The sequence below is a fragment of the Suricata suricatta genome, chromosome 9 (assembly GCF_006229205.1).
Source record: "Suricata suricatta isolate VVHF042 chromosome 9, meerkat_22Aug2017_6uvM2_HiC, whole genome shotgun sequence".
Lineage (NCBI taxonomy): Eukaryota > Metazoa > Chordata > Mammalia > Carnivora > Herpestidae > Suricata > Suricata suricatta.
The window spans coordinates 43,221,746-43,235,318 of NC_043708.1; the positions used below are offsets into that span (position 1 = coordinate 43,221,746).

The 13,573-nt window shown below is 47.1% G+C and overlaps 1 protein-coding gene across 3 annotated transcripts in view; it reads right to left on the reverse strand.

Annotated features, from left to right (window-relative positions):
- Positions 1 to 13,573, reverse strand: part of SAMD4A (sterile alpha motif domain containing 4A) — a 208,090-nt gene that overhangs the window by 14,439 nt on the left and 180,078 nt on the right. For all 3 annotated transcript variants that reach the window (XM_029950983.1, XM_029950982.1, XM_029950984.1), the window contains 4 exons: positions 12,156 to 12,489; positions 9,793 to 9,878; positions 4,519 to 4,637; positions 97 to 298 (listed from right to left, as the gene is read on the reverse strand). In XM_029950983.1, the coding sequence (XP_029806843.1) occupies positions 97 to 298; positions 4,519 to 4,637; positions 9,793 to 9,878; positions 12,156 to 12,489 (741 nt within the window). The remainder of the gene's footprint in view (positions 1 to 96; positions 299 to 4,518; positions 4,638 to 9,792; positions 9,879 to 12,155; positions 12,490 to 13,573) is intronic.

The window sequence follows — 13,573 nt, forward strand, 5'->3', positions numbered from 1 at the left end:
TGGCCTCTCCGCTCACCTCGGGGGCATGTGGGGGTAGGTCCTGAAGCCTCAGCGCCTGTGCTTGGCTGCCCACCCTCTTCCTGGGGCAGAACAAACCTGTCTCCCCTGTTTCATGATGGTGGGGTTGGCTGTGGTGTTGCGCTGGGTGGAGCTGACAAATCCACTGGTACCCAAGAGGCCAAGGCGGGCAGAAGGGACGTTCCGGGAGGGGATCTGGTACTGGCGTGGGTTCCGTCTGCCCATACCACCACCCACAGAGCTGGTTGTCGGGAGGGAGTTGGACTGCCCAAAGCCGCGACTGTGAGAGGGAACAGAGAAGAATAGAGAGACTGTCAGTCACCCTTTAGCCCTTCCCAAACCCCAGGTCACCAGTGGGATGCCTCCTTGAAACCCGCTTACATTTGGACAGTTATGAGGTCTATCTAGGGGCAGGCGGTGGTTCTATGCCAGGAAAGGGCTATGGTTAAAGTGACAACTAAGAGACATCTGAGAGCGACTATCATGTGCACCATCCTGGGACTACCACGCTAATTCTTCAGTCCTCACAACAAGCCTATGAAGTAGGTGCTCTATCCTGAACACTTCTGCAAAGGTCACACAGGCAGCAGGCGACAGCGCTGCCATATGAGTCTCAGGTTAACCAGTGTGCTCTCCAGCTTTCTTCCATGCTGGATTCCCGGGCCCTGAGCCCTCCCAGGCCCATCAAGAAGCCACCCAGCACAAAAGCAGCCAAGCCAGGATCAGTGCTCTTTCCGTCACCCCATAGTCTCTCTGATGTCTATCTGTATAGCACACTTAGAGACAGTAGCCTGTGAGCCCCACTAGGATGAAAGCCCCAAGAGATAAAACATGGCGTCTGTCCTCATCAGTCCTGCGTGTCCTATGCCTGCATCAGCTCCTGGCACGGCAAGTGCAGGTTGAATGAATAAATGAATCTCGGTCATCATGATGCTTCTCCCTGTGGAAAAGCTGACCCCACGTCTGGGGCTTGCCTCCCAGGTTGAGAGTAGGGAAGGAGAACGGAGATGGTGATGTTTGTAAGCTCTCTGGACCTAGGATGCCTACAGCTCCCCACTCCACCAAACCTTCCTACAGAAAGACCAGGAGGTTGCGTGCTTTTCCACATGGACCTAGGTAGGCTGCCAGGGACCGTGGCACCCAGACACTGTGCTCCCATTGCTCCAGTGACCTCAGCGCCCAAGAACTCATCCTCTCCAACATGCCTCAGGTTCTGGGAGGGTACACAGCAGCCAGTAGGGTTTCAGGAACCAGCACATTCCTTCCAAGAAGAGTCAGCTTTAGTCATTCACTGGTGTTTAACTCACAATGCTTTACCGCCAACGGCCACAAGATGGAACAGACTTGCTTTCCCAGCCAGACAGGGGAGGTCTGTGCCAAACCTGTGAGGAGACTCCGGGAGACAGGGCTGACGTAGTTTAACCAGCTGAAGATGATTGGGGGCAGGAGTGCTGCAAAAGTCATTTCCTGAGAAAGAGGGTTGTGGGGGGTCGAGAGGGGCATCTAAGCCTTCAGCACGGTTTATCTCAGAAAATGTTTTCTCTTTTCCCCAGAATGCCTAAATTTCCTATGGGGAAAGGGAAGAGAATTCCATGGGTGAGCTGGCTGCAACTGACTTCTGGCCTGTGTCTTTCCACTTCCAGGTTTTTGTGGCCAAGGAAATGGTCCCTGATTTCTGTGAGGTGCTCATCTATATGTGGTAAGAAGGATACTCATGGGTTCTAAGTATCTAGCTCATCCTTTCCCACCCCCTTCTTTTTAACTAGAATTAAATTTTTTTTGTTTGAAAGAAAAAAATTGGGGGGGTAAAGGTAATTTCACATGATCTAGAAGACTTGAGAAGGACAGTGTGAGATCCATCGTAGGTGGAAACAAGGATCAAGTGGTGGTTTTTGTTTTTTTAAACTATGAAAAGTAGTCCTTTGGTTTTTAGAGTTGGAATATTGGCCACCTGGTAGATGTTTCAGTTTTGCAAGACTTTTCCTTATTTAGTGCAGATAGCTTTTTTGCTCATTTTCCTTTTTGGTTGAATTTTTAAGAAGTTATTTTATATGCAAAATACAGTAGTCAATGAGTGATGCTAAAATGATTTGTGCTTCCAGGAAGGCAAGACTATTTTCTTCAAGCAGTGTGGGCAGAGGGTTCTGCTATGGGACACTTCATCACCGAAGAAAGGAGGGCTCCAAGGGACTCCTGAAGTTAGGACACATGAGTTGGGCTGTATGCAACAGGTAGAGCCCACAACGTTTTGGGGTCAGGACAGGTGAGGGGGCAGAATTTGGCTAGGCTGTCTTTCTAATGTCTGTGGGGCCCTACTGTGACATCCTTAGTTGGTTATTACAAAGCCTGAGTTGTTGAGGGTTGCCACGTCTGGCAACCAGAGTGAAAGCTTAGGGTACTTAAGACCACTAGGCTTAATGACATAATCATTCTCTCTGGGGAGAGAACAAAGTGACACAGGTAAGTTTTCATTCCTCATTCTTTTGCTCTGCCCATCTCTGCTTTCCTAAATCTAACCAACTGATCATTACGTTGAAATGTGTGAAAAGGCTGAGAAAATAACACTAATAAGAACAAATTAATTTGGGATTTGTGATAATTCAAGCAGGGGCTGGGCTGCAGTTACCTATGGAAGAAACAGGTCTTCAAAGCAAATTAATAGCATAAAAAGATCCCAGAGGTAATATATATGAGAACAAATTATCTTCTAGAGCCTTGGCAACCTCCCGTTGAATATCCACAATTGATGATTGAATTTATTCTTATCTAATCAATACAAACAGGTCCGTCAAGATTCCAGTATGGCAAACCGTGGATAGCCCAAGACAAACATTAGTTAATACCGCTCTAGAGAGGACAGGGTTAATGGGCGCTCTCCTACGGACCAAGGACAGAGCAGGGCACACAGAAGCAGGGGATGACAGTCTTGAGAGAACCAAAGAGCTTAAAAGCTCTATCTTTATCTTTATCCTCTGAAGTCCTTCTTCCCCTTGGAACTTGTTTTCTGAGGGCCTGGTATTGCAAGAGGGGTCTGGAACCTCATCCTCTGCTTGAGAGAGATGCACTGTTGCCCTTACAAGGAGAGAGAGCAAGCCTGGGAAGCGGGCAGTCCCCAGGGTGGGAGGCCTATGAGCAGGCCTTGCTTTCCACCTGGGCCCCTGGGAATCCTCGGTGCACAGCTGGGCTAGTCCATCCCACCAGGAAGGGCAGCCCCAGAGAGCCTGGAGACAGGGAGCGGCCGTAAAGAGGGCTGTTCTTCCTGATTGTTTTTTCTGCACATCAGCTGGATACTGTGAGAGCCGCCTGGCATGAAAAGTGGTTAAGAGCACGGACTCTGCAGCTAGTGCTGGCTTGCCTGGTCCAAATCCTGATACCACTGCCTACAGACTCCTCTGTAAATTAGAATTAATAATAGCAACTCTACCTCATATGGTTATTGCAAGGATTCAATGTATTAATATTCCTAAAATGCTTGGATGCTACTTGGCACATAGAGAGTACTGAATGTTTGTTTAATAAATAACGGTGTCATATATGCTAGAACGTGATAACACTTCAATTTTTACATTAATGTTTAATGAAAACTTTTCATAAATACCAACTATCCTTATCTCCCTTAAATAATGTAAAACACTGGTGTTTTAAGGCACACTTATGCAAATAAATGCCAAAATTTTTAACAACACAGAGCTTCTCTATATATACATGAAGAAATGAATTCAGAACTTTTTAGGTGCAAGTGAAAAAACTATTTATCTGCTCATGTTTAAAAATGTGAAATAGAAAGTTGATTTTTCAGGATGTTTGTACCATCAGTCTTTCGTCTCCCCCCAACTCCCTGTCACTGTTGAAGGCTTTGCCCTGCACCGCCCTTGATTCTTCCCCTGGATTGTCACTGTAATTCACCTTTAATATGCAATTGGATTCTTCAATTTAAAACCAGATTAAGGTAATGGGTTCTAAAGTACAACTAGGCTTATTTTTAACTGCATCCAAGAAGCTGAAGTACTATGAAAAATCAAGAATGGTACTGCTCCACTCTTAGATTGCAGCTCAGACCAAAATAGACCAGCACTGGGCTCTTCACCCCGCCACCAACTATAATTAGCTAGTCTGCAGCTAGAAGGGAGAAAAAATGACACTACCTTGTAAGGTGCTGATAGAACCACCCATTTCCGTCCTTTCAGGGCCCCCTCTTGTGGATAAACCACCGTGGATAAATCATACCCATCTCCCCTCATTGCCCATCTGGACTAATACCATCATTCTGATCATATGAATTGTGTTACAAAAGATCATGTTCAGTTCTTTATCTGGGGATGCTTTCTCTCCATAGCCTTTCCCCGACCCCACCTGTTTAAGGGGTGGGATCTCCAGTTCCCCACAGGGCACCCTTGTGGACAAGAAATCATGGCCTGCCATAGTCCTGCCCAGGAGCCCAGGCAGGCAGGGATGCACAGGGAACCACCGCGCATTAAGAAGAACGAAATCCCAACATACTTTCTTTGCTGTCGATATCCTGATATGTCTAGAAGGGTTTTCCGAGGAAAAGACCGAAAGAGCTTCTGCACCTGCTGTTTCCATGACAACAATCTTTTTTTCTGAGTCTCTGTAAATGCCTGCAAAAACAAACAGGACTTTTTAATGGGTGGTGAAGCCTGGCATTAGAGGGGAAAACATGCAATTAATAGGGGGAACATCAGAGCCTCTGCAGTTGCCTTATCTTCACCCACTTCCTACCTGATCCAAATGGCAGTCAGTTTCACTTGGGAGACACCTGGACTGACAATGCAAGTTATCTGACAGTGGAGGTGCCTGGTAAAGTACATGCACTAAGCTTTTGGCAACCCTTGTTTTTGGTTGCATTTCTGGCAGACCCATACTTACCTTCCCCTTCCTCCTGACTCCACTCTGGACTCTATAGATTCACCAAGAATGAATTGCAAAATGGATTGTCAAATACTCTGGCTTTTGCAGGCTCCCTACATTTTCATAATCAATGGAAATGCTAAACCACTCCAAAAATCAATCTGCTTGATGGTGTGTGGTCACCCTGGAGTGGCCTGCAAGGTTTCAGAAAATGGAGTATAGTCTCTGCTATGCTATACTATGCTATACTACACTATATATACTATACTATACATCAGGACTGGTGCACTGGGGTTTTTGTAGGGCACAGGGCTTCACTGAGAAATCTCCAGTAAAGGAGCCCTGTGCCCTAAAAAACCCCCAGTGCACCAATCCTGACAAAATCCTAAATTTTGCTTAAAGTTTAGGAAAACCAGTAGATCTGATGCTTTCTCAAATCCTTTTCAGTAAAATTGGCATTGAGGGGGTGTTTTGCCTGCTTCATAACACACTGTCATCTATATTATGCATTCTTTTGTGTGTGCTGAAGCCCAGGGAAAGACTTTACAGGAGTTATGAGTCCCCAAGGCAGAGAAACTCAAATCTGTGTTATATTAGAATCCCTCAAGTAGACCTAGACTCCTTCCCACATACCTAGAGTCTGATTTAAGAGATCTGGAGAGGAGGCTAGGTGATGTTTACAACAAGTACCCTGGTAATTCTGCTGCAGATAGAACACGGACATTTGAGGACCCTATGTGCAATACAGGAATCCCCTGTCAGGAGCCGAGAACTGTAGCCCACACCCTGTGGGAGACCCAGTAGATTTGATTGATTAGCAGTAACAATGATGGAGATAACATACCCATGTAGTTTTGTTAATAAGACAGATAATCCTTTAAGTAGCAATAAACTATTACTTAGAGTAGCAGACTATATGACTACTTTCCATAAAGGAAACAGATTCCTTAAACAGAAAAAAATGACAGCTTAATTTTCTTCAGATGACATTTAATCTTTAAGAACCTAAACACAGGAGAGCTATGTGAACAAAAAAGCAAAAAGATGTTAGTTATATTGTGAAAAAATGATTGACTTGCAAACCTCTTTCTCCTGGATGACCTTAGCTAGCCACATTTAAGGATACTCATCAAGGAGGGCTACCCAACCCAGAGATTCCATGCCTCATTAAAGGGTGCAGACACTGTTTAAGGTACATGGTACGGTGGTCTCATGGTTACAAGGTAAGGACAGGGTTCTACTCTGTGGTCCTTTCTCATTTGCTGGAAATGCTTGGTGAGTGTCCAACGTTACGTGAACGTCTCTGAAAACTTGAAAGGCAAGTATTGCTGCTGGACTAATAAAGGGATGGATACATTCTGCCTTTGACTGGCTTATTCTGCCAAAGTTTGAGAACATAGGATTCAGGTGCACTGATCAAGATGACTTAGTGAGGAGAGTCCTGCCCCGTTGGTTGGAGGAAGGCTCTGGATGGATATGGGCAAGGTCTGAATCCCTGCAGACCGTTATGCAAGCTCCTTTACCTGAGACTCGGTTTCTTCTAAAAACCCAGGATGATAATATTTCCCTCAAAAAGACGTTAAGGATTAAGTGCGACAACCAACATACGAAATGCAATTAGAATAGTTAGAACCTGCTTGGCTCGTAGTAATGGTTCAATGACTGCTGCTCATAGATACTCCAACCAGGCTTTTTGGTTGTGCAGACCAGCCCTTTGGTGGTGGCATATGAATGTTTGTCACATACTGTATTCAACAATCACTTTTAGCCCCAACAAATGACTTCAGCTCTCAAAATTAGAATAGTGAGCTGGTCTAGGGCCAGCCTGAAGGACAGCTGGCTTGAGTTTCCAAGTGACAAAGGAGGAAATGGCTTACTTTATAGACATGCATTCAAAGTGTTTCTAAGGACACTGGTGCATAAGGACATCTCCCATGGTAGCAGACAACACCCAAGAAGATGGAAATGTTTATACCCCCCACTACCCAGAGAGGTCAGCTCATTCACTCTACACTGGGCATCAGGTCATTTAGTTCTGGGTTGCAGATAGAATCAAGCCCCTTAGCCATGGTGAGTGAGTGTGGTGGCCACTTCTCAGTCCTGGAGGCTGCAGCTGGGAGGCAGAGAGGAGCTAGGTCATGGGTGGCAATGAGTGATTTCCAAAAGCTGGTCTCTGTGTCTACAAAGTAGCACTCCATCGTGGGAGCTTGCTGTCAACTGGGATGGCTGACACCTGACCTCAGCCATTCCACTGGCAGCTCTGGGCTGGGCTTCCTCAGGGACTGGAGGGGAAGGAAGCCTCCATATACAGACTGACATAGCCAGTCAGCCCCTTCTGGGTCCTCTGTTGCTATCAGGGCCAAACCAGCAAGTCTGCTTAGAAGAAGATGGCTAGGGTGTGCCCCACAGCTTTTATGGCTGGATTAAAAGCCTCACAAAAGGGGGCAAGAACTCATCTCTGCAGAACCTCCTGGAGATGGTGAGGAGGCAAGAAGCCAAGGATTCTAATGTAGGAGACAGAGTGACTGGTCTCAGAAATGAAATTCAGAATTTTCCTGTCCTCCCTTCTGTTACTCTAGGGAGTTGGTCCCTCTGTCCCTGGGGAGGAAGGAAGGTGTCTAGATTTGGTCAGCACCCTCCCATCCGGTCAGGTAAGAAATGGCGCATTTGGGCTGTGAAAGGGAGTCCTGTTTCACGGAGCCCAGGTGAAACTTCAGCCAGGATGGAGACTGTGTGCCTCAACAGGGCCTCAAAGGGAGGGTGTGTTCTGCCCAACAGAATAACCCAAGCCTGTGGAAAATATTTCAGACACATTTCCTCTTTCTTGAACTAAAATAATAATAAAAGGTCTTGCACAGCATTTTCCCTTCCAAAGCGGAGTGCAGTTCCCTCCACCCTGACATGAATTCAGGCAAGCAGACATGGCATAAGCTCCTTTCTGCCTATGATTCCCACCAGCCACAGGTCCCTCTACTGCAATCGAGGCAGCAGATGCATCCCCATGGTCTTTGCATTTAACCATTTGGGCAGACAGAAAAAACCCTAGGCATTTCCTAAATATTCTAAGGAAATGGAAAAGAGAGCCAGGCTGCCCAAGAGGCCATGCACAGTGGCAGGAAAGTGAGAAGCATCAGGCCACAGCTTTGGGGCTGGCAGAGGCCAATTAGGAAGCTTGTGCACTGGCCAACAGAAGTAGCTGGAGGGCTCATTATTTTGTCTTGTGGGCTCAGCAGACTTGAGGCAAGATGGAAAGTAACTTGTAACTTGTCCTCCCGTATCTTGAAGGTGCGGTGTGAGCGAGGGCAAGGGAGAGGATGCAAGGTTCTATCTAGCTGCTTTACAGAAGTTTAAATCCTCCCCTGATTAGTCCCCTCAAAACCCACTCCAAACATACTCCTCCCCAGTGAGACACAGAGCTCTCCAAATGCTGTTCTTTCTGCCTGGAGTGCTCCCACCTCCTTCGGTATTGAGTCTTTACCACCAAGACCCCAGCTTGCCTTTCAGATCTAGCTTGGAGACAGTTCCTCTGAGAAAAAGCCATTTCCGGTTCTGGATTTGGTGGCCTTGCCCCTTATCTGGGCTCTGTGAAATGCCAAGACAGGCTTCTCCTCATTTATGTGATGACCTGACTTCCTTTTGTCTCCCCTGCTACTCTCACACCATAAGCTACATAGTCAGGGATGGGGCCTGGGCACTTAATAAAGATCTGTGGAATTAATGAGTTCTAAAATTCTTCAACAGGTTCTTGCCTTCTCTTCTTTTTGCTGGCCAAAACAAATAGGGTGTCAGGATGGAAAATAGCAAGGAGTGAGTTAGGGGCTAGGGAGAGGGACACGAGACTTTGTGCTGCTGAGAGAGGAATAGCAAAAAGAGTTGAGGGGACTGTGGGTTAGTGGCTGGGAAGGAAATCCAGAAGGAGACCATAACCTGCATGTGAGGGATGGGAAGTCAGACTGCAGAAGAGTGGGGTCCCAGGGAACTGGCCTTTGACAGATGGGTCTGTGTGGCAGCTGGCAAGGTGGGGGCAGTGTGAGCAGGGTGGTGGGTAAGGGGGACAGACTTCTGTGCCAGGTGTCTCCCTTCACTGGGGGCCACTGCACCTCTGGGGCTCTGGCTGCTAACCTGGCAAAGGTGAGGAGACCGGGGGGCCTTCGCCATCTCATTCTTACATTAAAATCCCACAGAAAGACCTCAGCGCTGTTAAGTTTATCCAGAGCCTACGCTGGGACTCCTGTCTCTGTGACTCTCTGGAGGGGGTGCTCTCAAGAAGCCACCAGAGTCTTGGGTCTGAGACACATCCCCTGTCCCCACGTGTCTCAGGGCAGCTGCACCCAGGACCCGGTCTGCCCCATCAGGAAGACTGCGCTCGCACTGAGTCTAATGGGAACACCTCCAGCTGACCTCAGTCCTCCCTCAAGAGGACATGCGGCTCAAGGCAATTCCTATAAAAATCACAAATCAGACCACATACAACAGACACACAAACACACGATTTCTTTTTGCACACTCTCCCGCCCTCCCTCAACTTTCCCTGAGCCAAAAGACAAAATGTTTCCACACAAAAATTTAAAAGGACTAGAAGATGCCAAAGCTAGGTGGCAGGGATGCTGCATGTTAACCACCCCAGGCTCGGTCACTCAGGGATTCTTCCAGAGCCAGAAGTCTCTCTCAGGCATTCACCCTCACATCGGAGGTCAGTCTAGATGGATCTCGACACCAAAGTCATATACAAGCTGTGCTGAGGTTTGAAGCCACCATAGCCAGGTTCTGCTCAGGCTATTATTAATGCCTGTCCACCCTTCAAGAACAAGTTGTTGGGAGACCCAAGTGATCACATCACAGAGACTCTGAGAATTGTTTCTAAGCAATGAGAAAAACAGTTTTGTGAAAGCCATTACTACTCACCTCATGAATAAGACACTTGTCTATGAGCTGTAAATAGGAACTTATATTTTCCTCATCAGGTCTGGAGACCAAGAGCTGTGTGCACACTGTGAATTGAAAAAAAAAAAAAAAAAAAAAAAAAAAGAAAAAAGATGTTATTAGAAACATGCACACCCACTGTAACCTCTGAGATCTGTCTCTGATTTCCTTTCAGGACCAGTATTTTGAGAGGTATGTGTGCTTGTGGCTTTACGTAAGGTTTGCAAAAAAAGGCCAGGAGGCTCCTCATTCCATTGAAGTCAAAGGCTTGGTCACCACGGGAGCCCTCGCCTTGAGAAGCCCCTTTGCTTAATTCCAGGCATACCTTTCTATATTAAGCCTTCTGCAATCCAGCCTGACACTCTCTGGGAGAAGAATGTAGCCATGTCCTAAGCTCTATCTTTGAAAGAGGCTCCTTTTGAGAAGAGAGTTCAAAGGCATCAAAGACCGTCAACGTCCTCAGAGAGCCGTCTCCGTAATTTGATGAATGAACTGTGCACCTCATTTGGAGGAATGAGGCTGGCACATCTTTTAGGACATGAGGTGTGTGGGCACACACATGGGCAGGAAGCCTGCTACTCCGTCAATGGAGGCTTATTTTCTCAAAGTGATAACATACCTTTCTACACACACACGTTCACCTACACACGCAAGTGGCTGAAGCAGTAAAGACCGAGCAGAGTCCGTCTGTAAGTAGAGTGCACACACCCACTGGGATTCTCATGGCCCTCCAGCATTCTCATTTCATTCTAGAGGCGTTGATGCTCTGATTTTGATGGGGATGTTTAGAAGGCCACGATAGAGATGGTTGGACAAAAGATGTCAATTAGAAGTGAAAGCCTTGCACTTAAGTAGACCAAGCTTGAAACCTGGGCCTCATGATTCCTTTCTCTTCCTAACCCTGAATGACCAGTCTATCACAGGATCCCACTTATATCATGTCTTTGCACATAGATTTTCAGTACAGCATTGTTTGCTGTAACAAAAACTTGAAAACCACCTCAGTGTCCATTAATCGGGGTCCTGTTAAATTATGCTGTATGCATATAGTGGAACAGTATGCAATGTTTAAAAAAGAATAGGGTGGCAATACTGTATCAATAGAAATATTAAAAGTATATAATGTAAAAAAAGTATATAATGTAGGAAAAACAAGCTGCAGAAAGATGTGTAAACAACACCTGTTTGTGTGTAAAAAGAATTCCCATGTGCTTGTATAGGATTATTACAAAGTTCCTAAAGGGATATTCTAAACCTGTTTATAGCAGTCATTTCTGCAGAGGAAGATGGGAGGGCTTGGGGGACAGGTAATATTTTTCACTTTTCACCATTTTGTTTCATTTTGATTTTTTATGTTGAGCATGCATTTATAATTTATTTGAAAGTAGCTAAGCTGTAAAAAAAGAAGCCATGCCAGAGGAGTTCGGGTGTCCGAGCCCACCATGGGTTACACGCAGGTCTCCACCCCCACAGGTATCTTTACCCCTGGGGTCGTCTGTTCTAATCCCACACTGTGAAGAGCCCCCCTTGGGGGTGGGAGGTTGGAAGGTAGAGAGAGCCAGGAAGTGAGTGGGTGGAGACCAGGGACCCGCCCTGGCCATCTCAGCTCAAAAGGATGATACAAATCATCTCTTCTGAACCAGATTTCTATGTATGTGAATCCTTTTTAGGATGTGGACACGCAGGGAGTTTCTCGCTGCACCTCTAAGACTCAGGTGTCCATTTCTTTTGGTAAAAACTTGGTTTCTTTAAAATGATCTGAAATATTGGACAATAAAGAAAAAAATTGTTTCTCCTTCCCAAAGGACAAGTACTGGCATTCACTGCATTTTTAAAATAATCACACTTTGTGAAACACTCCACGTAAGCACAAATTATTCTAGCACTGGACTCCTCAAAGATAATCATGTAGTCATGGTGCCACACATGGGGGAGGTAGAAAGAGTGCTCTCATCCAAAGGACCCCATGAGAATTCTGTCTGCCCTCCAGACAGGCACACAGAATGGCCGTGGTGCCTTCAAGGAGCATCTGTATTAAGTGTCTGACTATTCAGTACAGATGGGCCCAGAGACCCAAGGAGCACTCACTCTGCTAGGAGGGCCCAGCATTGAGGGCGTGGAAGGGAAAGGAGGCAGGGTTAACAAAGAGGCCTTTGGGGGTTAGAGAGATTGGAGTTCAGTTCCAAATGACAACCTCTGAGCCTCACTCTCCTCATCTGTAAATGGGCTAATGGGCATCTACCCTGACAGGTTTAGCCAGCATTCTGGGGAAGCGCCTCAGGAACCAGGAGCTCTGATTAGTGGTGTTACAAGACCAGTGGGGGAGGTGAGAGAATCAGCTCTACCTTTCCCCATGACGCGTGTGAACTGCCCGGGGAGATCCCCCTCCGGCAGGGGGGCGACGGCCAGCTCCCCATCACAGCTACTCAGCTGGTGTGGCTGGAGTCCACCACTGGCCCCAGCGGAGGCGGTGGCTGTGGCACCGGTGGCCGCCGCACTGTCTTTGCAGTCAGAGCTCTGGCCCTCAGGGCCCATCAGTGAGGGCGGGTGGGGGGCCTGGGACTCCCGGCGGCGAGCCTCGGGCGTGGTGCTGGGGGAGCTGTATGCCTTGATGGGAGTCAGGATCATCTGGTGTAGCTCCTGGAGCGGGATGCGCAGGTTGCCCCCCTCGATGATGTCCTGGGTGGCCAGAAGGAGAAGACTTCTGTTAGGGTCCACACCGGGGGTGGCCCACCTCGATGTCTCCCTCCCCACTGCTCGGAGCTGTTCCCAGACGGGACTTCCAGCTCGTGGCCCCTTTATCCCAACAGTCTTTGGAAACGCAGCCATTTTAATCTTATTCTATTTTTGGCCGAGGTAGAAAACTTGGCAAAATACAGATATGCATAATGAGGAAAATATACATCACCTGAAAATCCCACCATCTACAGGTGATCACTAAAATGGCTTTGTACATTTCCTTCCCTGGCTTCCTCACTGAATTTCTATAAAAAGCATTTATATATTTTACACGCACACACTTTAGAAGCTGTATAAGAAAGCTGGGTCATGTGGTAATTTCCTGTTACCTACACAGGTGTAGGATGAGGGGACCTGCTGGTTCACACCCTCACTCAGCCCACAATACAGGCATCACAGGGTGGTGGTGAAGAATACAGACATGGGAGGGGGGCACCTGGGTGGCTCAGTTGGTTAAGTGTCTGACTCTTGATCTCACTCAGATCGTGATCTCACGGTGTGTGGGATCAAGCCCCACCTTGGGCTCTGCCGTAACAGTGAGGAGACTGCTAGGGATTCTCTCTCTCTCTCTCTCTCTCTCTCTCTCTCTGAAAACAAAACTTTAAAGAATACAGACTTTAGGACAGAGGCTGGGGTTCAAATTCTGATGCTACTGTATGACCTTGGGTAAACAACTTAATCTCTCTGTGCCTCAGTTTCTCCGTGTATAAAATAAAGATAACATTATCTGCCTCATTGGGTGGTTGTGAGGATGTTAATATTTGTAAAGCTGCAGGTCAGGGTCAGGTTACCGTGTCATGTGCTTCGTTGTTAATAGCTATGTGTTGAGTGCTCTGATGCACTGATGAACCGGACACTGTGCTAGGCAAGAGGATATGGTGGGAAGAGCCTTTCTGGTTCCCTTAGGGAGTTTACAATCTACCCTGAGATGAATATATTGCGCTAGGGTACAGGCTAGGGGAGGCTCTCTGAGGGGGTGACGTGGGACTGGGAACCCAAATGAATGCGGGCCTGAGGATCCTGG